The 27,894-nt window shown below is 34.6% G+C and overlaps 2 protein-coding genes across 2 annotated transcripts; both read right to left on the bottom strand.

The window, feature by feature from the left end:
- Positions 1 to 9,369: 9,369 nt before the first annotated feature.
- Positions 9,370 to 22,242, bottom strand: LOC132755881 (toll-like receptor 2 type-2). Its single transcript, XM_060746817.1, has 2 exons — positions 21,974 to 22,242; positions 9,370 to 12,881 (listed from the first exon to the last, which is right to left on the bottom strand). Exon 2 carries the CDS (start codon positions 12,731 to 12,733, stop codon positions 10,274 to 10,276), a length of 2,460 nt encoding a protein of 819 aa, XP_060602800.1. The 5' UTR covers positions 12,734 to 12,881; positions 21,974 to 22,242; the 3' UTR covers positions 9,370 to 10,273.
- A 1,578-nt stretch (positions 22,243 to 23,820) lies between these two features.
- LOC132755804 (toll-like receptor 8) lies at positions 23,821 to 27,401 on the bottom strand. Its single transcript, XM_060746726.1, has one exon. It carries the CDS (start codon positions 27,224 to 27,226, stop codon positions 25,124 to 25,126), a length of 2,103 nt encoding a protein of 700 aa, XP_060602709.1. The 5' UTR covers positions 27,227 to 27,401; the 3' UTR covers positions 23,821 to 25,123.
- Positions 27,402 to 27,894: the final 493 nt, after the last annotated feature.

Raw genomic sequence — 27,894 nt, 5'->3', positions numbered from 1 at the left:
ATAGGAACTACTGGAAGGGATAGACGTAGGACAATCCAGAGACTGAGCCAAGCTGCCGAGCGTGCGTCTAGCTGGCTGTGGCTGAGACGAAAGGAGAAGAGCTGGAAGCAATCGACCTCCACACCGTAAGACGGTGGGCCCACTCGCCAGCAGATATACATGGATAAGGGCCGAAATATCAATGACGGCGAGCACCATGCTGATGATGGAGGTCGATCAGCAATCTAGAAGCACCACAGACAGGAGATCTACAGAAGATCTACATTAGGTGCGTTCCAGATTGTATCTTACTCATCTAACAACTGGACATACAGTGGCTTCTAGGAAAGACTAGATGACAACCGAGAACAGATTGGTGACACTGGAAAGACAGATGACCACCAGGAATAGACTGGAACAGGGGCACTAGGGTTAGCAACCCAAACTGCAGTCTTCGTGAGAGGACACCCACAAGCAAGCTACAGACTCCAACAATGAAAGACACCCCCAGAGTCTACCGAGAGGGGGGGAGGATGATAGACTCACTTGGACGGATTTTATGGAATCGACGCGGCCCGCACAATCGACTATGAAAACAGCAACAACAGTTACATGCAAATGCGGAAAAGTCTGCAAGAACCAACGAGGTCTACGAATCCACCAAGGCAAGACTGGTTGTCAACGTGTGAGGCCCCGAGAACAGCGCTTAGTCGGTTTGACTAGTGAGACGCAGGAGTACCCCAATCCGGATTCAACCCACAGTATTGAGGAACTCTCCGTTTTCGAGACAACACACGATGCCTCTCATGACCCAGAGGTGGAAGAAGAAGACCCTCTCCTAGAACTACTTAAGATTCCGGGACATTGCAGCCAAGAAGCAGAGCAGGTAGCTGTTCTGGATAGACCACGTCTAGACCCTACCACTAGTCAAAGGAAACAAAGGATTAAGTGGCCCAAGGCATCAGACAAGACAATATGGAAACTCCTAGACGGTGACCTGGATACTATCCTTGAGACATCCATGCAAGGACCAGTGGACCGGAAGCTACACACTCTCTCTACCTTGATCTACTCTGTAGCAAAGGAAAGGTTTGGAGTGGCAGAAGCAAAGGTACGAAAGGAGGCCCCAAAACCTAACAGACGGCAGTTACGCATTGAGAACCTTCGAAGGGAACTCCGTCAGCTGAAGCTAAAATTACAAGAAGAGCTCATCATTAGAGCGACTCGAGAGACACAGCACGAGCAGAGCTGAAATCCCTGCGGAAAGCCGAAAACACGAGGAGGAAGGCCCGGGAGAGAGCCAAGAAGAGAATGGCGTTTACAGCCAATCCCTACAAGTTTGCAAGAACTCTACTTGACAAAGAGCGATCGGGTGTTCTTGAAGCCCCGCTGGAAGAGGTTGAAACATACCTTCATGAAACCCACTCCGATGCTAGTAGAAACAATGCATTAGGTGACTGTGAACGCATAGATCCAGCAGCACTTCCAGAGATTGAACTCATAACTACAGAGCCAACACTGGGAGAAGTAAAAGAGGTCATCAAAAAAGCAAGATTTGGTTCTGCTCCTGGACCTAACGCCATCCCTTACAAAGTGTATAAGATGTGCCCACTTCTACTGAAAAGGTTATGGAGGCTTCTCAAGGTGGTTTGGAGGAAAGGTGAAATACCAGATGCCTGGAAGGAAGCAGAGGGAATATTTACTCCCAAGGAAAGGAACTCCAAGAATGTCAACCAGTTCCGGACCATCTCATTGCTCAATGTTGAAGGGAAGATTTTCTTTGCTATCCTTGCAAGAAGACTTACATCTTACCTCACATCCAACAAGTACATCAACACTTCCATCCAGAAGGGAGGAGTGCCCGGGTTCTCAGGTTGTGTAGAGCACACAAGCGCTATTTCACAGCTCATAAGAGAGGCAAAGGCAGGGAAGAAGAACCTCACAGTAGTTTGGCTTGATCTAGCTAACGCATATGGTTCCATCCCACACCAGCTGATCTACACAGCCCTCCAACACTACCATGTCCCAAACCATGTGCAGAAAATCATCACCAGCTACTTGGATGGCATCAAACTCCGGTTCTCTGTTGGTGACCAGCTGACAAAGTGGCAGAAGTTGGAGAAAGGTATTGTAACCGGATGTACAGTTTCCGTGGTACTCTTCGTTATGGGAATGAATCTTCTAATCAACGCTGCTCTAAGAGAGACTCGTGGACCAAAGACAGATTCAGGGATTTACTTGCCATCCAGTCGAGGTTTTATGGATGACCTCACTCTCACCACAACCACCCATGTACAGGCGAGATGGATGTTAACAGCCCTGACAGATGTCGCTTCATGGGCTAGAATGAAATTCAAGGCCGCAAAGTCCAGATCTCTCATTATCAAGAATGGCAAAACCACAGATAGGTTCATTCTCAGAGTACAGAATGAGGATATCCCATATATCACTAAGAGTCCAATCAAGTGCTTAGGGAAGTGGTTTGATGCAAGCCTGCAAGATGGTGACAATGTCAAGAAGCTAGAAAACCAGGTTGAAGACGGGCTTAAGAAAATTGAGAAAAGCAATCTCCCTGGGAAGTTCAAAGCCTGGTTATACCAGCATGCCTTACTTCCAAGGCTAATCTGGCCTATGATGCTGTATGAGATACCAAGCTCAAAAATTGAAGCCTTAGAGAGGATTACAAGCAGACACCTCCGCAAGTGGTTAGGAATACCACCCAGTTTCTCCGGTGTAGGATTGTATGGAAAGAGCAATCAGCTTCAACTCCAATTTTCTTCACAGGTATGGGAATAATTCAAGACAGCGAAGACAAGATTTGTGCTCACCCTCAGAGATTCCCCAGATGAGCAAATCCGGGAAGCAGGGATTGTAACCCGTACAGGCAGGAAGTGGTCAGCATCAGAGACCGTTAACCAGACTGAAAGCTCACTTAAGCTCAAGAACATTGTTGGAATGACCGCTGTGGGACGACAGGGAATTGGTGCTACCAAGACACCCCTGTGGAAACAGGCAGACCAGAAGGAGAGACGTGCCATGATTCAGTCAGAAGTCAGGGGGGGGGGAAGAGGAGAGTGCAAGACAGGCTAGAGCAATAGAGATGGGAGCACAGGGAGCATGGACTTCATGGAACACCATAGACAGGAAGCTGACTTGGGAAGACATATGGAAGTATGAACCATTACGGTTATCCTTTCTTATCAGGTCAGTTCATGACCTCTTACCCTCCCCAGCTAATCTCCACTGGTGGGGACTTACAACGGATCCAGCATGTGACCTGTGCGATCGTCCTGGCACTGTGGAGCATGTCCTTTCTTCCTGTTCCACTGCACTAACACACGGAAGGTATCGATGGCGTCATGACACGTCCTTAGGGAGGTGGCTGACTGGCTTGAAGGTGAAAGGAAAAAGGAACGAAGGAGTAACCCAAAGCTTTGTCAGATCAACTTTGTGAAACCGGGTGAAACTGCCAAAACACGGTCGCCACACCAACCATCAATTGATTCTAGATGGCGCAACAGGTTGGAACATGGAGGTGGATCTTGGCAAGAATCTTGTTTTCCCAAGTATTGTCCAGACCAACTTAAGACCAGATATTGTACTGTGGTCTGAAAAAGGAAAGAAACTCATCATGATCGAGTTAACAGTACCTTGGGAGACAAGATGTGAAGAGGCCTACGAGAGGAAGAAAGCAAAGTATACAGAGCTACTCAACCAATGTAGACAGAGAGGCTGGCATACATGGCTGTTTCCTATTGAAGTAGGTGTGCGAGGGTTCTGTTCGCAATCTGTGTGCCGACTGATGACAGCGATAGGAACTACTGGAAGGGATAGACGTAGGACAATCCAGAGACTGAGCCAAGCTCCCGAGCGTGCGTCTAGCTGGCTGTGGCTGAGACGAAAGGAGAAGAGCTGGAAGCAATCGACCTCCACACCGTAAGACGGTGGGCCCACTCGCCAGCAGATATACATGGATAAGGGCCGAAATATCAATGACGGCGAGCACCATGCTGATGATGGAGGTCGATCAGCAATCTAGAAGCACCACAGACAGGAGATCTACAGAAGATCTACATTAGGTGCGTTCCAGATTGTATCTTACTCATTCAATGTATCTGATGCCAAGGGTGACACCTAAAAGTAGTATGATATATTTTTATATCAATGGTTTATTTCATACAAATTATAAAAGGCCTTTGCCGATCTTGAAAAAATGCCACTGAATAGACAGTTAATTATCAAATAACTTTCACAACTTCAAATCTTAATGCATTCGATTCAAACACTATTTAGAACAATAGAAAAAAGTTAAGGATGTTTCTATCAGATATAAATCACGTCTCCTCATACCGTCACCGTAATGCAGTAACGGGTTAACTCTTGATAAAATTATAAAGGAGTTAACCGGTTACTGCACTAAGGTGACAATATGAAAACATCACTGGTTAGATTCGAGATAAGTTCAAATAACTCAAACCTTTTACAGTAATCCAGCAAATTGATTAAATTTAAATTGTAGACGATAAATGTACTTGCAATATGAATTGTATTTGTGTTTATGTCAGATATATTCTTTGTATTTAACTACATGTAGTTTTAAAATGTGCAGTTTGCGGGTTTAAATAAATGTAAGCTTCTTTACAAGTACAATTAAAGACTTGATTGCACCATCAAACGCAAACGAAGGAGCAAGATCATATTAAAATGTCTATCTATGTGGTTGTCTCTATAATTTTGAAAGGATCAAACGATAATGAATAAACAATTGGTTTTCCTAGGTTTTGAGGTGACCGATTATGATGTTACGTTGTCAAAATACATTCAAACATTTCTTCGTTGTTTTCTTTTTAGGATTAAGAAAGATAAAATAAACATGTTAAGTACAACAAAATAATGTTAAGCAATCCCATTATTTACAGAACAGAACAGAACAGAACAGAACATGAATTTTATTTTAGATTTGAGCATTTCGCTCCTCATCCATAACATAATTATACATTATTATGTCAAAGTCAAACAATATAATGATATAACACAATATTGAAAATGACAGTATCTGTGGTACAAATGACAAAAGAAGGTATAGAATATGTATCAGTATCATTTAACATGAAATTCTTAACGTACATGACAATAAATTGAGCATTTATTTATTTATTATATATTTATTAATTATTTATTGTAAAAGATTATGCCTAATTCTTAATGCACAATTTAGGAAACAAACTAAATTATTCAACATTTTTTCATTTCTGGTTGACAACAACTGGGTAAGTTTAAACATAGATGGTCTTTCATAATAATATTTATCAATGTAACGTTTTCTTATAAGTCTGTAGCAGGGACACACACAAATCATATGGAATTCATCCTCAATGTCTCTGGATTGACATACATTGCATGTTCTTTCACCTCTTTCAATTCTATTTTGACCATATCGTCCGGTTTCAATCCTAAGGCAATGTGCAGATATCCTAAACTTGGTAATAACAGATCTATAATTTTTTCTACTTAAGATACTCAAATACTCAGCATATTCAATATGGTGCTTTAAATGTTTATATAAATGTAATACTTGATTGCTCTCTAAATCGCTACTCCAATTCTGTGTGAATGTATCAATCAGTCTTTGTCTGAACAGAGTTATAAAGTGGTTCACATTTACTGTTAACGGTGTTTCAAACACGTATCCAAAACCATGTTCATATAATAACTTCTTTACTTTTGAAACTTTTGAAGTTATTCTTATTCTTACACAAATCCTCTAATAACAGTTAATATATTTTACTTATTATACAATTATTAGTATATTTGATCTTAATTTTAACACATCTGTTTACATACAATGAATATCGTCCTAATTCGTCATTTATAGCTACACTACTGGACGATAATTTTACATTTAGACTTCTTTTACTAAATTTATCCTTTCAATGTCTTTTTTTAAGTTAATTCCCGAACTTTAGAAGAGTTACTTAAAATTGAGGAAACAAATGAATCAAATAAACTCAACATTGTCTTTGGGGTAAAATCAAAGTCCTTAGTATTATTCATTAAACAGTTCATAGCTTTAAGCGCTTTGCCGACGAGCATCTGTGTATTATAGTTAAAATTGCCATTTGAGTCAAATACCACACCCTAAATAGTTGAAATTGTTAACAATAGCTAAATTTGTGTCATTGTAAGTCCATTTTTCATTTTCACGCAACGGTCCACGCTTTCTAAAAAACCATAACTTTGGTTTTTTCAATGTTAACGGTTAATCCCCATCGCCTACAGTATGTGAGCAAGTCATCTAAACTTTGTTGTAATCCTTCTACAGTGTCCGAAAATAGTACCATATCGTCTGCGTATAAAAACAGCACCAGAGTCAAATCATCAAATTTTAAGCCACTTTCTGGTCTCGAACCAATGTACAACTCTAGATCTTCAATAAACATAGACCACAGTAACGGTGAACATATCTCTCCCTGTTTTAGGCCCACTGCTATTTCCATGAAGTCCGAGAATTCGTTTCCATGACGTACTCTACATTTCACTTGCTCATACATTGATCTTATGACCCTGAGCAATTTACCGTTTATTCCCAGTTTTGACATTTTGAACCACAATGCGTTCCGGTATACACTATCAAAACATTTTTGCATATCTATAAAGGTAGTGTAGAGGCGTGTACCATTATTTAACATGTGATTAACTATACTGTGTAGGCAAAATATCGCATCAGTGGTTGATAATCCTTTCTTAAATCCAAATTGTGAATCTGATATTATGTTATGTCTATCACTCCAGTCTGACATTCTCTTATTTAATATTGATGTGAATATTTTCGACATAGAACTAACTAGTGTTATTCACCTATAATTATCGACAATACTAGCATCTCCTTTTTTAAACACTGGTATAATGATTCCTTCCATCCATGCATTTGGAAAAATGTCCAGTCGATAGTATAACATTGAAAATATCCCGTAGATGCCCGCATATGATGTCACATGTTTCAATAAAATATTCATTTATGAGGTCATCACTCCCACCTGCCTTGCCTCGTTTCAAACAACTAATTGCATGTCGCACTTCATCAATTGTAATTACAGAATCTAATTCGCGAAAAATAGGGTCATCATAACAATATTGGTTATTGCAGTAATTCTCGCTTTCTGGATCAGTAGTAGTGTTAATGCTATCTGATAAATTCCTAAAATAGTCATAGAATTCTTGCACAGATATGTTTTCGTTCAGTTGTGTTTTTTTTCTTTGAAAAATATTTCCAGAAATCGCACGGCTTTTTACTTTTAAGTGCTTCAATTTCTCGCATCTTTATAAGTTTACTCCTATTGCGCTTTACTTTTATCAAAGATTTATATTGTCTCTTTTTTAACATTAACTGGTGTCTATTTTCATTTGTCTTCACTTCATTAAATAATCGTAATGCTTCCAAATACTCTAACTTTCTTTCTCTGCACGAGTCATCAAACCAATCTGATTTTTCATCACTTTTGTAGTATCAAATTGTATATTTTGTTTTCGCATGGTTAATTCCTTGTGAAACAATGGCTTTGCCTCTTCGTTTATTATTTGTGCGAATCTGTCAACCATTTCATTTACTTTGATGTTATCAAATATTTCCTCCTCTGAATAGCTTATTAAATTGTTTAATTCAGGCAATCTGCCAATCAATCTTCTTCTAAAAGTATCTCTTTTATCTCCAGACCATTTCGTTGACTGTAAAGATTTTCAATTGCTACTATCTTGTGTTATAGTATTGGTTGAAATAGTAAATTCTATAATTGCATGGTCTGAAAATATATTAAAGTCAGAAATATTAAACGCTTTAATGTATTTAAAATTGCACTGTTTAGCAAGAAGGTAATTTATAACAGTACTCCCATTGTTTCCACAATATGTATACGGTTCTGTCGATTCTAATTGACCGTTACATATTCTTAAACCGGTCGCTTTGCACATGTCTAATAACTGTAAACCGTAAGAATTAAACTGTGTATCCATAGACGTGCGATCAAGCGGGATGTCTGGTACGTAGTCATCTCCGTCCAAAATTGAGTTCATTCTGTCATATTCGATAAAATCCGGTTTAAGTCCAATTCGGCTATTCATATCTCCAGAAACCAATACCGTTCCTCGTTGACTAAAAAAGCTTATATCATTTTCTAAAATGTCAAATAAATTTTGATTACATACATTATAAGCAGGCGAATCTTGTCCCCATATATAAGTGGCACATAGATATATGTCTTTATCTAACATAAAGAATGATTTATCCAGCTTTATCCATATGATTGTGTCAAAGTGATTTCTAATAATTGAAATTCCTTTCGCTATATAGTCTCTGTAAAACAACATAATACCACCACTACTTCGACGTGCATTTCTGTGTTGAAATTTGCGATAGAAATTGTGCGATGCATATCCTTTCAATTTTATATTACTATCTTTAGATGTCCATGATTCTAGAAGAAAAAATAATATCATATTTAGATACTATATTACAGAAGTCTTCGTCCTCTTGTTTCTCTTTAGATAAGCCATTACAATTCCATACGGCAATCGAAACTACACCTTCTTGTAATTCCTACGGTACCGTCCCATACGGACCATCTGTATACACTTTACCATCCACGATAAGTTTGTTATATTTGATATATGCTTCCTTTTTTGCCTCTCGAGCCTTTTCATAATTGGAACAAGTAATTTCCTTTGTGAAACAACTTCCGGCGGATATTGATCATGCATGAATAGTCCAGATTCTCTAGGATTGACATTATCTTTGAATGATTTTACGTAGTTTTTTGTCTTAAGGTTGTTGAAAGTAACTAATACATTTTTTGGCTTACTTTGTCTTCGAACGCCAATTCGTCTAGCACTCTCTATTTCTAGTGTTGCCAAACTTTCCTCGGGGATCTTCAAATCGTCCTGAAAGTATTTTTTGACATTTCCAAGTGTCTGTTCGGCTGTTTCATCCTTTGATTCTTTGATCCCACCAATGATCAAATTACACATCATAGACTTAGCTTGGATATCAATAATAGTCTCTTTTAATTTCTTATTTTCAGACTGTAAAATTGATACCTGCTCTTTTGTTTTATCCAAATTAAAATCATGTAATTCCACCATGTCCTCCACGGAACTTAATTTATCCTCACTTTTAGCCACTCTTTTATCTAAATCAGACCATAACTTATTGAGTTTATCATCCAGTTTTGTAACCTTTTCCTCCACCGATTACATTTAGTCTGGAAATTTTTACTTCTCGAATTATTCAAGACATTAAATAGCAGCTGAGATCTATCTTAAGTTGTCATATTGGGTACTGAGTGATAATTTGATGATAAACAAGTCTCTCCTTGAGCATGATTTTATTTATTTTATACATTTTTATATACAAATGATTTTGAATTCCCATTGTCATCTTTGTATTATTTATCAAATATTACTCACGTTTAAAGTTTACATCTATTTAAAAAAATGACAACACTTAATCATTCATAGACAGCACAGATTTTCTTTTTCAAAAATGGTTGTATTATTTTGCACCTCATAGTGCAGTGAAAATTGAACATAATTTTATTCTTGCAAATATGCCATACAATTACAATTACAAATCTAAATCATTAACAAAGCCCGAATCGACAAGATATATATACATAAAAATCAATCTTAAATGAACTTTTCCATCTTTAAATCTGTTAATAATCATTTACTATTTTAGGGAAAAATTTAGAATACGAGTACTGCCTAAATAGCGAACAGAGCAAACAATGATTAGACTACACGGATATGCTGGCTAAACTTGGTTTGCACTGATTGCATGGATAGAATCGGCTGCCGCCGCAGACTAAAGGTTAATGTTGTTTGCTTATTTTTCTGTATAAAACTTTATCATTTATTGTTTAAAATGATTCTTTAAGATTGTTCTATTGACTTACACAAACTATAAAAATATGACAATTGCTGCCACCTCAAATAAATATAAACATGCATTGTAAGAAATGGTTTACAGTCGCACATAACATTAGCTTTGTTGTAGAAACAATGAATTTGACATGAAATAAACCCTACCTATTTAGTCAGTATTGTTCATTAAAGAATGATAAAGATGGTCATAAATATGTATAGCACAGTTGTTTACTTGAGCTTGAGATATTTGCTTACGGCATTTTAAATTGTTAGGAATTGTAAATGAGATTTGACATTTTGTTTAATGGTTCAGTTGAATCCTTTTACATGTATTTACATGCTAATCAAGTCATACGTCAAAGAACCAGTTAAGTTTTTAGCAAACAACTTCCTCTGGGAACGCATCCATGCCGATAGTCACTTCCGGTGAAAGTCTTTCACAAATAGATCCTAAGTCACTTCCGTATCCAGTATCCTGAGAAATAAGTGACAGACTTCTGTCATAGTCAAGGTCTTTGTTATTTAGTTTTCTTTCAACTGGACTAAGATTTGAGTCGTTTGTGTGTTTAATCGACAATTTTAATTTGTCACTGTGTTTCCTGTATTTGTTATGTCTTTCTATTGATATATCTTTAGAAGGTTCCTTAAACTCAACATAATTGCCCATATCTATTTTACAAGTGTTGTCTGTTTCTGGTTTTGAGATTTTTGGTTCTGTGTCTAAATTTTTCACTTTGTCCATAGTATTTATTCTTTTATTATTTTCTTTACTTTTTGTAGGTTCCGAGTTTGTTGAAAATGTGTGGCCTGTGGAAAACTTATCATCTGAGTCATTTTGTATGCTTTTCATTATGGTTTTACCTTTGTGTTTTATAGAAAGAGCATAAATGAGTCTTTCCGTGAAAAGAAAGTCATCTTTTCTGATATATGTAAATGTTTTTACACAGCGTCTGAGATCACGTGGTAATTTTTCTTCAGGGATATCTTCCATCATGATAATTACCAGGTGGCGCCTTTTTTCCATGATACTTTGTCTGAAAGCCTCTTGAAACTCGTATAAACAGTACTCGCTTTTTATAAAATGGTTTGACAATAAGATAATTGTGTGTCTGCTTGACTCAACGGAAAATGTAACATTATCAAAAATAGTTTTTCCTGGAACAAAGTCACGATGGTGCATACAGAACTTAAACGACGGGCGCGCTTTGTCTTCTGCTGGCTTTTCAAGATCTTCGAAAAGTTTCTCCACGTATTCTTCTTCGTTACTGCTATAACTAACAAATGCGTCATATTTCTTCTCGGAGTCGTAATTGTCACGTGTATGACAAGGTATAATAATATTAAACCGCGTAAACAATATAATGGTAATTTCATGTCTGAATCGCAAAGCCATAAACAATAATAAGGCTAAAATAACAATTGCGGTGCTTAAACAAATAATTGGGACCAAAAAGTATTCTGTTTGAACTTTAGATTCACAAATCATTTCAGATGTCAATGCTTTCAGGGTTGTTCCTTTCAAGTTTTCTGGATTGTTACATTGCAAATTTTCGATATATTTATAGTCCGACAGATTTGAAATTTTTAGATGCTTTCCTTGTTTTATATAATTCAATAACTCTTCCAAAGTGTCGGAACAATTGCAGTCTATCGGGTTATGCCTTAGGTCAAAGAATACCATTGGCATCATTTTAAACCGGTCAAGGTCATTTACAGTAATCGTGGAAATTTGATTATAGGTGAGGTTTATAGTTGTGATGACATCCAAATCGGTATGTAACGGTATAGCAAACCGGTATAACTTTGAAATGTTATTATGAGAGAGATCAAGCATTTGTAGTTTTGGAAATGTCATTGACCACTGTAAATACTGATCCTTCAATACTTTAATGTGTGTATTTGACACATTGAATGTACGGAGATGATCAAAGATTGCGTTGTCTGTCTGTAAATCCAGATGATAAAGAGATCGGCTATCACTGTTACTTTCATCCATGGATATTAACCTCGGATAGTCACATATATGCGGTATCCGTCGAGTATTTAGAACAAAATCTTGACCGCGTTCGAGCAATTCCTGTAACAACAATTCATCGTCTATTATAAAATCGAAATTTATGTTTCTCATCGATATGTCTTCAATCGTTTCGTCATGAACGCAGTCATATTCCTTCTTGACATTTTTGATATTGCTGGTAATTTCTATCATTCTAGACAGCAAGACAACGTTCAAAGTGTTCCATATATGAACTACTCTCAGACTGTCAGGAGTCGTTTCAAGAATACTGTCACTACTCTCCGCTAGAAAATCAAATATCGTACAGTCCTGAATTTTCAAGATGTAAAGATTGTTGACTTTAAATGGATAAGACAGAGAAATATTGGCCATCGATAGGCATTTTATATCCACACTAAAAGTCATGTTGAGGTGATTATACTGGTCTAAATTCTTCCGAAGATCCGTCATTTTCCATATATCCGAGTGCTCAGCGTCTATCACACATTTTATTGATGTTAAATTGGTTTTTGTAAATTCCGATTCATAAGTTTCACCTTCGACCACCTCACAAAAGTCAGACCATCTTTCAGGCAACTTATATTGAAGTATTATTTCCGGCGAGCCTTTACTTGTTGTGTCACTCATTACTTTGGCATCTTCCTTTGAAATCGAACTGTTCGTTAACTCACTTGCATTTAAACTTCTAATGTTTGTTTGGCTCACTGAACTAGATTCAACACTCGGGTTTATCGAGGTCCTAGGTTCAATTCCAAACACTTCAATAAGTAAACTCAGACATAAAATAGTAAATATCCAACTATACTTCTCTACAGCCATCTTGTAAATGTGTTTATAATGTAAGATCACGTTATAAAGTAACACACGCTATGTATGAATCATTAATTATGTCGTTGACGTGCCGTAGGCGTAAAAACGTAGGTGATACGTGCTCTTTTCATGTCCTCGGGCTCTTCGTTAGCGTTATCTGTCAATCATAAAGTGTATCAAATTAGTCTTAAATTGAAAATCTTTAATTAAATTAAATAGATTCTATATATTATTTCGTTTTTGAAATGACTGCTAAGGGGCATTGGCCTATATGTATATGGTTGCGTTTGCCATATGTTATGATTTAAGTAAATGATATTTTAACAAAGCAATGTATGTACGTTTTTAAAACGGAGAACTGCGTGTAAGTTATAAAATGAAAAGGAATACATGTAAATTATAAAGAACGGTACATCATGTTACTTTAGACCAGTCTCATAAAAATGGACAATCGGAATATCTCGGCCATTATCAATATTAACTTGTCCTTATCCGAAAACTGGCCGGAAAGGGCCGAAAGTTCGGATTGAAAAATGAGAAATGTTGTTTTTTTATATAAGATCATGATAATGAGGAAGTATGATTTTTCTAAAAAGGTATTAAAAATTAGTCTCAATATAAACTGTTTCTGACTTGTGGTGATTTTTAAAAATGAGGTCACAGCCGTTTATATGTGTGCACATGTCGTTTGTTTACATGTTTGTCATGACATGTATATTACAGTCGGAATGAATGGCTTAACAAGAAAAGGACGATTTCAATGAAACGACTGAACAGTAAAATTATACATCCATCTTATTAAATAATCCTGCATAAAAAATAGCTAATTAGTTCATTTACGTCACGCGTGTTGTTTGTTTATAGGTCAGAACAAAAAATGTGAAAATATACGTTGTGGGACGTGAATGAAAAAAAACTTTCTTGCAGATTCGTTTATGTAATATATTTAATGTAAAAAAGATATAATGATGAAATTTTATAAGCAACAATATTCGAGCATGTCAAATGGTATACAAGTATACATTTGTACTTTTAAAATGTTAAATAAATAGTTGACCTTTTAAAATGAATGTAAATGTGTTTTGTTATCGTATGGCACGTTTACATGTTGTTTATTCTGTAGAACACGAGTTCGCCGCATGTCACACCGATAAATTCATACTCAAATGACGGTATTTTCCTTTTAAGATGTATACTTAAAATGACATATTATTCAAGATCATAGTTTTTTGCAGGTTAGATTAAAAACATCAAAATATACTAGCATTAAAGAATAAAGAATTCAGTTCGGAGGCTTCTAGAGTATTTTAGAAAATATTGGAATATCCATCATGCATTTTATTTGTAACATAATTTAGATTCGTACTCCGTTACGTTTTGTTGGTGTTGTTGTTGTTGTTTTATTTTTTAAACGTCCAAGTGACATTCGCTAATAGCTGACAAGAATGCATCTTCGGGACCCACGTATATACTACATTTAATACTGGTACACGGCGTGGGGCCGTTTTATGTCGCAACGACGCTAAATGTCACACTACCCGCTACAAGTCACACTATTGCCGCTAAATGGCGCAACCGCCGCTAAATGTCTAAAAATATTTTGAGGTTAAATGTCGCAATGATGACGTTAAATGTCGCACCAGTTTCCCTTACCGTTAAATGCCACAACACTACTGTTAAATGTCGCAATATCTAAAGTCATGTTAAACAGCTGGTATTATGTCTATATTAATGTTTTGTAGGTGATCTGCGGACTAGATAACTATCTGATAAGAAAACATTTGTAATGTACAAAAAATTTGGTTGAAATTAAAGCCATCTTACTCGGTATTATAAATTATTTATCAATACGAATTTATGCCAATTTTGTCGTGATAAAACACATTTGTATTCGTTTTCAACAACTCAGATGTCGTGGCTTCGAGCAGCTTGAGGAGACGGATGTAACACACCGAGAAGTTTATTTTAAAATTCAATTAAGATTTAATCTCCGGTCAGATTTTTTTATGTTTTATGTTGGCCTTTTCACCTACAAATATGTTTGCCTGTGATTGTATCGGTATTAACGTTATTATTGTACATCTGTTATTATTGCAAATGATAACCCAGAAAGGCTTGCAAATATGTAAAGTCTTATATTACCAGTGTTACAATTGTCAGCACCTCATGCTTTATATGAGCCGCGCCATGACAAAACCAACATAATTGGTTTGCGACCAGCATGGATCTAGACCAGCCTGCGCATCCGCGCAGTCTGATCAGGATCCACGCTGTTCGCTATCAGTTTCTGTACTTGTTATATGGTTTGTTAGCGAACAGCATGGATCCTGATCAGACTGCGCGGAGGCGCAGGCTGGTCTGGATCCAAGCTGGTCGCAAACGCATTACGTTGGTTTTGTCATGGTGCGGCTCAATTATATTATATAATTATTTTTCTCGCAGCCCATCACATTACATGGTTTTTCTATTACAAGTAGGATAAGTGAAATATAGAAATTAAATGCGTTCTTTGTGGCAAGAATGCCCTCAGGATAATATAAAGTGTGAAATATTATTAATGCATAAAAAATTTGAACGTTCGTGTTTTGCAAAAAATAAGATTATTCTATTATATACATAGAACGAAAAATTGAAAAAACTGTAAACTCAAAATTTTCCAAGAAATTAAATATGATCTTTTTAAAATTTCATGGCGGACTTAGAAAGGCGACAACTGTTAACTTACTTGGTTTGCATTACTACTGTTGTATATAAACTAATACAATACATGTCAGAAGTAAAAAGTCCCTCCTTATCAATAAGGAAGCGGCTATATTTTTAAAGTCTGCCCCTTTGTAAAGGGGCGGACAACTCTTTGTCCCCTTCTCTCATACGAGAAGGGGAATTTTGTGATGCGTGTTTGAGGTCGCACGGTCACCTTTCCTTCCAAGAAGTCCTCGATGCATGTATGTGGTCGCATGGTCGAAATTATCTAATAACATAACAACGGTTTCAAAACTGTTTTGGTATAGAATCGTCTGCTGCAAAAATTTAATGTTATTAATAAAAAAATATAACTCGCAATAAGGAGTTTTAAAAGCCTTATTAGAACTTTGTTACTGCTGTATGAGAGTTTCAAACCCCGAATAAAAACTTTTTCACTTTTTCTTAAGAGCTAGAGAAGCATAATTAGGACTTTGATTCTCCTAATTAAATAGAAGATGTAGATTACCTTATTAAAATTTCTTACTCCAAGTTACAACTTATTATGATTTTTCCTCATAATTAGGAGTTATAAACCTGATTAAAAATTTGTAACTCTTAATAAGAAGTTTTAAACCCCTTATTTGGAGAAATAAAACTATCATTAGCAGTTGAGAAATAAAATCTTAATTAGGAGGAGCTTCAAAGGCCTAAATATAAAATAAGAACCAAAGCCTTTTAATTCGGTTTTCATGCAAAGAACAAATAAGCATTATAAAGAATTTCAGGCTTCTATTAAGGTCGTGCAAAAATATTTCTTGAAAGAGAGCAAATTTGAGACAAATCCACATTTAAAAACATCATCTTGAGTCACAAGATGGATCGAAACATTTCTTTATGCCAAAAAATTATATCAAACATTCACTCAATGTTTATTGTAATTTATATTAATAGCTAACTTAATTTAGTCATAAATATACATTTTGCGACATTAAACGGTAGTGTTGCGACATTTAACGGCAAGGGTAAATTGTGCGGCATTAAATGTTACCATTGCGACATCAAATATCATACCGGTGTAATACCGAGTAAATACTACAAAACAGTTCTCAGTCCTAACAAAACATTAAACGCACAATGTATGTTAGTCCATTCGTACATTCTATTCTAATTCAAATTATTGACAATAATATGGCATTATTATCCTTATATACGTATCCTCTGAAAATATCTGTACGAAACTTATTACCAAAATTGTTAGATATGTTATTTGAAAATTGCACGTGCGCGATTGAAATAATACTCTTTTTGACTTTAAATTGTATCAAATGTTTAATAGACAAAATTATCAGCTAAAAACAAAGTCACCACACAGAAAACCTGTGCCAGTGTCTATTCCGGATCGCGGCGATCGGTCCGCCTTATCGGCTTTTTCTAGAATTCTTCGCAAGTGACCGATTACCATTGCAAAATAGTTTCTAAATCAGCGTTGAGATACAAATACCCAGAAGACCGTAAGTCCGAGACTTATTGTCAGGGAGAAATTTTCCCTCGTCCGAGGATCAAACCAGCGGACCCAGGATAATAGACTGCTCTCCCTATTGAGCTTTTTCGGGCGAAAATAATAACAAGAGAGTTACTCTTTCCAACAAACCAATAGTCAACAGCGGTCAATCTTGCAATCTTTCCCTTGACTGTTCTGTGCACGTAGAGGGAATTGACAGCATAATATGTTTTTTTATATGAGGATTATAACATTTCACTAAAATTTGCAAGAACATTTGTATAATATTACAATATCTTATTTTTAATGACAACATAATTTCTTAAAGAACATATGTATCATGACACGGAAGCGGATATAACATAATTGTAAAGGATCTAATATATAAATGACTAAATTATTTTGTTAATGTGAAGATATATTAATTAAATTTTGTTTGATTAAATGATCTTATATATCATGACTAAATCAATTCGTTGATGTGAAGATACATTCATTTGGTTTTATTCAAGCTTATAGTAACCTACCGGATCCATCTAAAAAATTACATTTTATATAGGCCTAACCTAGATTTTAATTAAGGTTTTAATTAATCCTTATAAGGATAAAATGATGCTCTTCCCTCAACCCTTGTCCTAATTGACATGATTAATGTTTTCACATTGACCACATCGCATTTGTTATACTGCCCTGTGGCGAAACAAATAAATGTGTACAATGGTAAACGTTGTGACTTGCACATTTTATATGTTAATGTAATTATTTTATTTTTATATCACTTAAAACATTGATGTGACATTAGTGACATTAAACATGTATATGCATCGTCAGAAATATACATATATACATGTACATATCTACGTGTAGTGGACAGTTGGAAAAACGATCACGGTTGTTATAATAGCGTTTTATGTACGGAAGAGAAATACTTGTTTATAAAGAATATTTTTATTCCGAATATGAACACAGTTATAAGCTTAAAGGCACGCCTGGAACTAACCGGTTCTATGGAATGAGTGTAAAGTTAAAGAATCAGTACAGTTCCTGAAACTAACCAGCTGTAAGGTTAAAGAATGAAAGTAAAGTTAAAGAATGAGTGTAAAGTTAAAGAATGAGTGTAAAGTTAAAGAATGAGTGTAAAGTTAAAGAATGAGTGTTAAGTTAAAGAATGACTGTAAAGTTAAAGAATGAGTGTAAAGTTAAAGAATGAGTGTAAAGTTAAAGATTGAGTGTAAATTTAAACAAGAACTGTCGGAGGACAGTATTGGCTCGACTATTCAAAAATTGTCACAAAGGTGTTTTATTGAGTATAATAATGCTAATTACCTATGAATACATAAAATTGACCGAAAAGGTACAAAGGCTTGTTATTAAGATGTTTTATCAAGTAAATCACTGCTTTATTATTATGAATGCATAAAAATGTCCCAAAAAAGGCACAAACTCTTCAGTAGTTATGGAGATAACAGCTTACAAGCAAAACTTTACCATGAATTTCTAAGTTGAAAAAGGGGAGAAAAATCAGCCTAAATGCAAGATAGAATTATGGATCTTGGTCAGTGACCTACAATTATGATTCTAAATACATATGTGAAGTTTTAAAGAAATATCTTTATTAGTTATTGAGATATGTAAAACTTGCATGTAAACATTAACCAAGAGACTAAGTAGAAAAGGGGAGATGAATCAGCCTAAATGCGAGTAGAGTTATGGAACTTGGTCAGTGACATACAATTATGACTCTCCAATTATGACCCTAAGTACATGTGTAATGTTTCAAGTAAATATCTTTGAAGACCTTTAACCTTTAACCAAAATTTCTAAGTTTCAAAGGGGCAGATAATTCTGCAAATATTGCAGGCAGAGTTATGCAATTTTGCAAACTGATGTACATTGTTACTATAAAAAAGTATTGTAAGTTTCAATTGAATATCTCAAGCAATAATTGAGATACATGTATTTGACTTTACAAACAAGAACTGTCGGAGGACAGTAACGCTCGACTTTTCGAAAATTTGTCACAAGGGTGTTTCATTGAGTATAATAATGCTTACCTATATGAATTCATAAAATTGTCCGAAAAGGTACAAACTCTTCAAGTTTCAATACATTCCCTTCAGTAGTTATGGAGAGACAAGCTTACATGCAAAAACTTTACCAAGAATTCATGAGTCGAAAAAGGGGCATTATTATGCAAAAAAAGCAAATCAGAGTTATGGGACTTGTACCAATCATCTTAGATAATCACAGAGACCAAGTGTGTGAAGTTTCAATCCATTCCCTTCAGTAGTTATGGAGATACCAGCTTACATGCAAAAACTTAACCAAGAATTTCTAAGTCGAAAAAGGGGCATAATTATGTTAAAAAGCAAATCAGAGTTATGGGACTTGTGCCAATCATCTTAGATAATCACAGAGAACAAGTGTGTGAAGTTTCAATCCATTCCCTTCAGTAGTTATGGAGATACCAGCTTACATGCAAAAACTTAACCAAGAATTTCTAAGTCGAAAAAGGGGCATAATTATGTTAAAAAGCAAATCAGAGTTATGGGACTTGTGCCAATCATCTTAGATAATCACAGAGAACAAGTGTGTGAAGTGTCAATCCATTCCCATCAGTAGTTATGGAGATACCAGCTTACATACAAAAACTTAACCAAGAATTTCTAAGTCGAAAAAGGGGCATAATTATGTAAAAAAGCAAATCAGAGTTATGGGACTTGTGTCAATTATCTTAGATAATCACAGAGAACAAGTGTGTGAAGTTTCAATCCATTCCCTTCAGTAGTTATGGAGATACCAGCTTACACGCAAAAACTTAACCAAGAATTTCTAAGTCGAAAAAGGGGCATAATTATGAAAAAAAGCAAATCAGAGTTATGGGACTTGTGCCAATCATCTTAGATAATCACAGAGAACAAGTGTGTGAAGTTTCAATCAATTCCCTTCAGTAGTTATGGAGATAACTGCTTACATACAAAAAAACTTAACCAAGAATTTCTAAGTTGAAAAAGGGGCATAATTATAAAAAAAAAAGCGAATCAGAGTTATGGGACTTGTGCCAATCATCTTAGATAATCACAGAGAACAAGTGTGTGAAGTTTCAATCCATTCCCTTCAGTAGTTATGGAGATACCAGCTTACATACAAAAACTTAACCACAGGGACGCCGACGCCGACGCCGACAAATGGGTGACTGCATTAGCTCGATTATTCTGCGAATAGTCGAGCTAAAAATCTTTAACCAAAATTTCTAAGTTATAAAGGGGCATAATTCTGTAAATATTATAGGCATACTTATCCAACTTGTCAATCTGATGAACATTGTTACTATAAATAAGTATTGTAAGTTTCAATTGAATATCTCAAGCAATAATTGAGATATTTGACTTTACAAAAAACTTTAACCAAAATTTCTAAGTTAAAAAGGGGCATAATTCTGTCAATATTGTAGACAGAGTTATCCAACTTGTCAATCTGATGTACATTGTTACTATAAATAAGTATTGTAAGTTTCAATTGAATATCTCAAGCAATAATTGAGATATTTGAATTTACAAAAAACTTTAACCAACGCCGACGCGGACGCTGACGCCGACGCCGGGGCGACTACAATAGCTCTCATATCCTTCGAATAGTCGAGCTAAAAATGACTGTAAAGTTAAAGAATGGGTGTTTAGTTAAAGAATGAGTGTTAAGTTAAAGAATGAGTATAAAGTTAAAGAATACAGTAATTCTTTAACTTTACACTCATTCTTTATCTTTACAGAATAGTCGAGCTAAAAATGACTGTAAAATTAAAGAATGGGTGTTTAGTTAAAGAATGAGTGTTAAGTTAAAGAATGAGTATAAAGTTAAAGAATACAGTAATTCTTTAACTTTACACTCATTCTTTATCTTTACAGAGTGAGTGTAAAGTTAAAGAATGAGTGTAAAGTTAAAGAATGAGTGTAAAGTTAAAGAGTAACTGTAAAGTAAAAGAATAACTGTAAAGTTAAAGAATGACTGTAAAGTTAAAGAATGAATGTAAAGTTATAGAATTAGTGTAAAGTTAAAGAATGAGTACAGTTCCTGAAACTAACCAGTACTGGGAAATGACTGTAAGGTTAAAGAATGACTGTAAATTCAAAGACTGAGTGTAAAGTTAAAGATTGATTGTCAAGTTAAAGAATGACTGTAAAGTTAAAGACTGAGTGTAAAGTTAAAGATTGATTGTCAAGTTAAAGAATGACTGTAAAGTTAAAAATGAGTACAGTTCTTGAAACTAACCAGTTTTGAGGATTGACTGTAAATTTAAAGAATTACTGTAAAGTTGAAGAATGAGTGTCAAAGAATGACTGTAAAATGAATGAATGTAAAATTAAAGAATGAGTGTACAGTTAAATAATGAGTGTAAAGTTAAAGAATTAGTGTAAAGTTAAATATTTATACCGATTAAAGAGCTTTAAACATAAAAATCTACATAAAATAAAAAATGGGTAAAATATCTCTTAATAATAATAAATAAATAAATACCTCTGCAATAAAAATTAATGTCAAGACAATTTTTATTGTTCGCAATACAGTCAATTAACTTTTTGTCCGAAAATAAAAGTAATATAATTAAATTGTTAATAAACAATAAAAATTTTATCATTTTACTTGTTGTTGAATAATCCACATGTTTTATCTATAATCATAGTATCTTATTGCATCACCATCGCCACCAAATTGTTACGTTTTATGAATAATAAATTCATGAAGCTTTATATACATTGTAATAACTGTAATAAATGTATCTGGCAAATTGCCAAGAAAAAAAGACATATATCAACAGCATTTGAAGATTTTTTTCTCCAGCGAAAACATAAAGGTCTACTAGATCTAGTAAAATAAGATTATAATTTTTCAAAGTGTTATTTGATTATTAAATTTTTTACCTTCATTACTTAAAATTATATCCTTGTCACAAACTTTAAATTTAAGTCTTGTTTTATTTTTGAAGAATTTTTCTCCGGCGAAAACATACGAATATAAAATAAGATTGTATATTTTTTTCAACAAGTTATATTAATATTTTTTACCTTTATGCCTTAAAATCATATCCTTATCACGCACTTTAAGTCATGTTTTAATATCTTTTATTTTATAAAAACTAGATTGAAATTTTTAATGATATTAAACTTGAAGAAAGAAGGAAATACTGCTGCTGTATTTAATTAAGAAGGAAATACTCAAGTTGATAATATCAAAGTCGTGACCAGAGATTCGTACAAGGAAGTAGAAATTTAATATGTATAGATGTTGTCATTCGATCAACAGTGCATTAGACACTGTATTAATTAATTGCTTCAGCAGTTTTAATCAAACGAAGTGTGTTACAAGGTGCTTAATTATAACTTGCATATTACAAAAGAATGTATATTTAAACCTAAAGAAAAAACATCAAAAGCTTTTTCTGGCTAGCCGGAGTAGCCGGAGATCAAGGTGATATACAATTTGAAACTACGTCATGGAATAATCTTTTGCACAGGTTTTACTGTGCCATCTCTGGCTAGCCGGTTCTGCCGGAAACCGGATTCTGGCAAAAAGTGTTCCGGCTGTCTGGCTAACTTCAGTAACATATAAAAACGCTCTCGAAATTTAAAGATATTTTAATAAAATTTTCAGCTTGATAATAAACATAAGCAATTAAATCGGCAAAAATCAGAACATTTAGTTGCCTGATTAGAGTATCATGTATTGCTGACATTTGCCACCAGCACAGAGCCAGACCAGCTTGCACATCCATGCAGTCTGATGAGGGTTCTATACAGTCGGTTATTTAACTTTTTTGTATTGTGGTTATGAAATTCCTTAACTTTTAAATGGATTTTTTCTCAAATTCATTACACAAATGAAGCAGTTTCATGTAATTCATTATGAGAATAATTAATATATGAGTATCACATCGAGTTTAAACCGATGCGTATACAGTTGTAATATTTAAAAGTTTAAATGTCAGTAATATTTAATAAGAACGAATTTCGAAACTTTACCAATACGAATTTAACGTATCACTCTTCTGGGGATTGAACCCACAACCCAAAGTTTCGATGCATGTGGCAGAGACTGAAGCCTATTTGACTAGTCATCTAATGCATTAGGGGTAACATGCCTTAATTAATACCATGAAATGTACATTACAGCGTAGCTAACTATGTGGCTTTATTTGTAAGAAATGTACGTAGCATTTGTGTTTCTTTTAAAGGCACTCCACTGAGGTTTATTTGACATGATGGGACTGGAAATAATTTTTCGCGATTAATATTCTGTTAATTTAATGTAGGTCTAGACCAATAACTTGGGTGCAAAATTTTAGACCATTCTCTCACTCTGTTTTTCCAGACTAGTTATTATAATTGTGAAAAATGACCCAAAATTGAAAAGTCTTGCAACACTTTTCACTCAAATCTAGCTAAGATTAACACAACAAAATGATTTTCAACATATTTCTGAGTATATTTGTCAATTATCTTATGAATACCTTTCTGTTTTAAATATTTGTAAGAAATTAAAATTTTATGTTTTTAGGCTTAGACCTAAGTGCAGTTCCTTTAAGAGTCAATTGAGTGAGCAAATGACGTGGAATTTTGTACAAAAAATTGTTGGTCTAGACCTATATCAGGTGGAACAATAATCTCGAAAAAAATATTTCCAGTCCCGTCATGTTAAAAAAACCTCAGTGGAGTGCCTTTAATACTGTTCTTGTTTATCAAATAACAAATTTATCAGAATTAATATACACCCCTTCTTTATATTCCAAGGATTTCAGAATATTCATACAAACACTAATATTCAAAGTAAATAACATTAAAGTGCCTCCAAAATTTCATTTATGACTATTTTCTTATTTCTGGTATATTGTTATAGATTCAAAAAAGTTATCCATTGGCCATATAGATGAACTATCTTTTGCTTCTCTTACACTTTGGCAATTGGTACAATTATAGTGATTCAAAGTCAAATATCTACTTTGTAAATTTTAATGCCTTTAAAACACATTACTGCACGATTAAGGTTACTTTCGTCGGTTGTTTAACATCTAACATGCTTTAAATCCATTATTTAAGCATTATTTAACACATGTTTGACCATTCTAAACCATTAAAAAATATTAACTTCTGAGGCATAATGTGCCTTTAATTTTGAAACAATATGTTTACTTCATAACTAAACTGTGCCATCACAACAATACTGTCATATCAGGTGCAATAAATTCATGATCAAAGGACAAGTATTTTTTAAATTGGTTTAGATAGGAAATAACTGTCTGGAGTTTTATAACTGTAGTCAATTTTCCCTGTCAATTTCCTACAATTATTGATATTACGTTTATTCATACCGCACGATTTAAGATCATGAATTCATTTTGTCAAAAGAATCTAAAGTGTACTACAGTGTGCAGTTAATGTCATATTGAAATACATCAATTGGTGGATGTTTGCATTTAAATGAAGTGATCAAAACAGAACTGCAATGAAAACAAATAGTATGAAAACAAGTACATTTATTCCGGAGGAAAGGTACTTCATTACAACGTAACAGTTGTTGACATCTCAGGCCATCTTGGGCGATGTGATATAAAATGTAGCGAATAATAATCAAGTTTAATTAAGAAAAAAGTATTATTCGTAAAAATAACGGGTGATATGTTGTAACTAAATTGTATGGTAGCTGATTAATGCCATGTCGTGTTTCGCTCACGGGGCGCCAGGCAAAAACCACAAATACGACAGTGGTTACTTTGTTTCGCCTGCCGTCCAGCAGTGCAAAGTACGACAAAATGGTTAGTTACTTTCTCGTATTGTCGTGTTTCCGACTGTCGTCCTACAGAGAAAAAGTACGACAAAGTTGTCGTATGTTCGTATGTTCTCCTGGCTCTTCGCGACAAAATGGTCACATTGTCGTATTTCCGTGTTTTCGTCTGGCTTAAAGCGGAGCAAAAATACGACATGGCATTATTCAGTTACCATAAAGTTGTCATTTTTCAGGTAAAGGAAAGTAGATACCTTGTCAACGATATTATGGAAAATATAGTAAAATAGAAAGTAGTAGAAAATTAGAAATAACACGTACTGTAACTTTTCATTGAAAAGTCAACAATATCTCTGACAGCTATGTCAACAATGAACCCCATTTTAAATCTTTCGATGTCTGTAGTTTTTCAATAATAAACAGTTTTAAGTTTCACCCTATACTTCTTCAGAATTTTTGATGACACTTTTTCTTTCATGTTTTATAGATAGTGCATAAATTAGTCTTTCCGTGAAAAGAAAATCATCTTTTCTGATATATGTAAATGTTTTTACACAGCGTCTGAGATCGCGTGGCAGTTGTTTTTCAGGAATATCTTCCATCATGATTATTACCAGGTGGCGCCTTTTTTCCATGATACTTTGTCTGAAAGCCTCTTGAAACTCGTATAAACAGTACTCGCTTTTTATAAAATGGTTTGACAATAAAATAATTGTGTGTCTGCTTGACTCAACGGAAAATGTAACATTATCAAAAATAGTTTTTCCTGGAACAAAGTCACGATGATGCATACAGAACTTAAACGATGGGCGCGCTTTGTCGTCTGCTGGCTTTTCAAGATCTTCGAAAAGTTTCTCCACGTATTCTTCTTCGTTACTGCTATAACTAACAAATGCGTCATATTTCTTCTCAGAGTCGTAACTGTCGCGTGTTTGACAAGGGAAAATTATATTGAAGTGCGTAAATAATAGAATGGTAATTTCGTGTCTGAATCGACAAATCACAAGGAATAATAACGCCAAAATAACAATTGTGGCACTCAAACAAATTATTGGAACCAAGAAATATTCCGTCTGTAAATTGGATTCACAAATCATCTCAGATGTCAATGTCTTTATGGTTGTGCCTTTCAAGTTCTCCGGATAGTTACATTCCAAATTCTCGATATAACTATAATCGAATATATTTGATATTTGTAGATGTTTGCCTGCTTCTATATATCGTAATAATTCTTCCAAAGTGTCGGAACAATTGCAATCTATAGGATTATTTCTCAGATCAAAGAAGACAGTCGGCATCATTTTAAATCGGTCAAGGTCATTCACAGTTATCATTGAAATTTTATTAAACCTTAGATCTACAGTTGTAAATTTACTGATATTCGCCATGGAATGCAACGGGAAAGCAAATCTGTATAATTTTGAGATATTATTCTTAGAAAGATCTAACATTTGTAAATTTGGAAATGTGTTTGACCATTGTAAATATCGATCCTTCAATTCTGCAATACCAGAATTCGATGCGTTGTAAATTTGGACTCGTTCGTAAATCGATCTTTCTGTAAACAGATCGTAGAGATCAAATAAAGGCCTGGTGCGAATACTTCTGTCTAGAATTCGTAAATGCAAATAATCACAAACATCCGGTATGTGACGCGATCTAGGGACGATGTTCCGACCATGATTCCCTACTTCTTCCGGTTCACTGACAATATCTTTAATAATTTCATAGCTGATATTCCTCATCGTTATGAACTCAATAGTCTCCGCATGTAAACAAGAGTAACCTTTTGTCAGTGTTTTGATGTCCCTCATAAATTCATTCAAGTTTGATTGTTTGACAGAAATTGTTGTATTCAATATTTGAAGAACGCGCAAACTATCAGGAATGGCCGCCGAAACGTTGTTTCTGCCGTCTGCTAAACAATCAAGTATTCTACAGCCTTGAACTTTCAAGATGAACAAGTTATCGACTTTAAATGGAAAGGATAAAGAAATGTTCGCCATTGATCGACAATTAATTTCCAAACTAAAACGTTTGTTCAGGTCTTTATAAGAGTCCAAAGTCTCCCTTAGATCATTCGTATTCAATATATTAGAGTGGTTGACATCTATTGTACACTTAATGGATATAAGGTTCGTTCTTGGTGTAAATTCAGATTCATAGATTTCTCCTTCGAACACTTTACAAATGCCTAACCAACTATCTGGAATTATGTATACAGAAATGTTGTTCCAGTTACCATAAGCTGTTATATCCAATGCTTCTATATTTCCGCTTAGAGACGTATTGACGTCAGTATTCAGAGTGACGTCCCTTTCTGACGGCATTTCCTCTGTATAATTCCCAACATCATTAATCAAATTGCTTGAGACGTTCCGATTAACAGTGCTAGAGTTCAAAGTCCGGTGCAATAGTATATTATTCTCCTTGCCGAATACTTCAAAAAGTAAACTTAAAAAGAAAAATCCAAACATCAAGCTCTGTACTGCCATTTTCCGTTTAATATTCATTACATTTGCACATCTTAGCTGGGACATACAATGACGTATGGCCCAGATTTTAGCTAAATGTTCACGTCAAATTTTGTATTCAAAGCATTAGCTAACATAGTATTTAAGCTTCCTTTTTTCATGTTGAATTGTATAACTTATCTTTCTGTGACAAATATCTTCGAATTAATCCAAAACTTACATTATGCACATATAATTTTAACGATCTTTACACAAGCAAGAGATTTAGGTTATGCTGACGTCACTCCCGACGGTAGATTAATAGGCCGTTAACATTCATTAACTTACAAAAAACGTATGATAGATGTAGCTGAACTGTAGCATTTGTACATCTAATTATATATGTACAAGTAAATAAAACATTTTAATTTCATTCAAATGAGGTACGTTTTTGTTGTTGTTTTTTCTCTTCTTTGCAACAACAAAGGGTAAAATTTTCTAAATTTATATTAAAACTAATTGCGTGATATGAGTATGTGGAGTTATCGTGCTATTAAATGTCGTTCCTTACAAAAGGGTTTACAATTTATCACTGAATGTATAACTGCTTTTAATCAAGTGTACTTTTATTACTGTAAATACAACTTAATCAGTGGTCTGGGAGCATTGTTAATACCAAGTCCGCCAAAGTGTTGCCATTTCGTTTGTAAGTCTGTATTTATAGTTTGGGTTCAAAACAGTGTTCATATACGAGA

This window comes from Ruditapes philippinarum, unplaced genomic scaffold, assembly GCF_026571515.1.
Source record: "Ruditapes philippinarum isolate M1 unplaced genomic scaffold, ASM2657151v2 ctg1301_1_1_1_1, whole genome shotgun sequence".
Lineage (NCBI taxonomy): Eukaryota > Metazoa > Mollusca > Bivalvia > Venerida > Veneridae > Ruditapes > Ruditapes philippinarum.
Note: the sequence above shows the minus strand (reverse complement) of the source record. Positions and strands in the feature narration are given on the sequence as shown.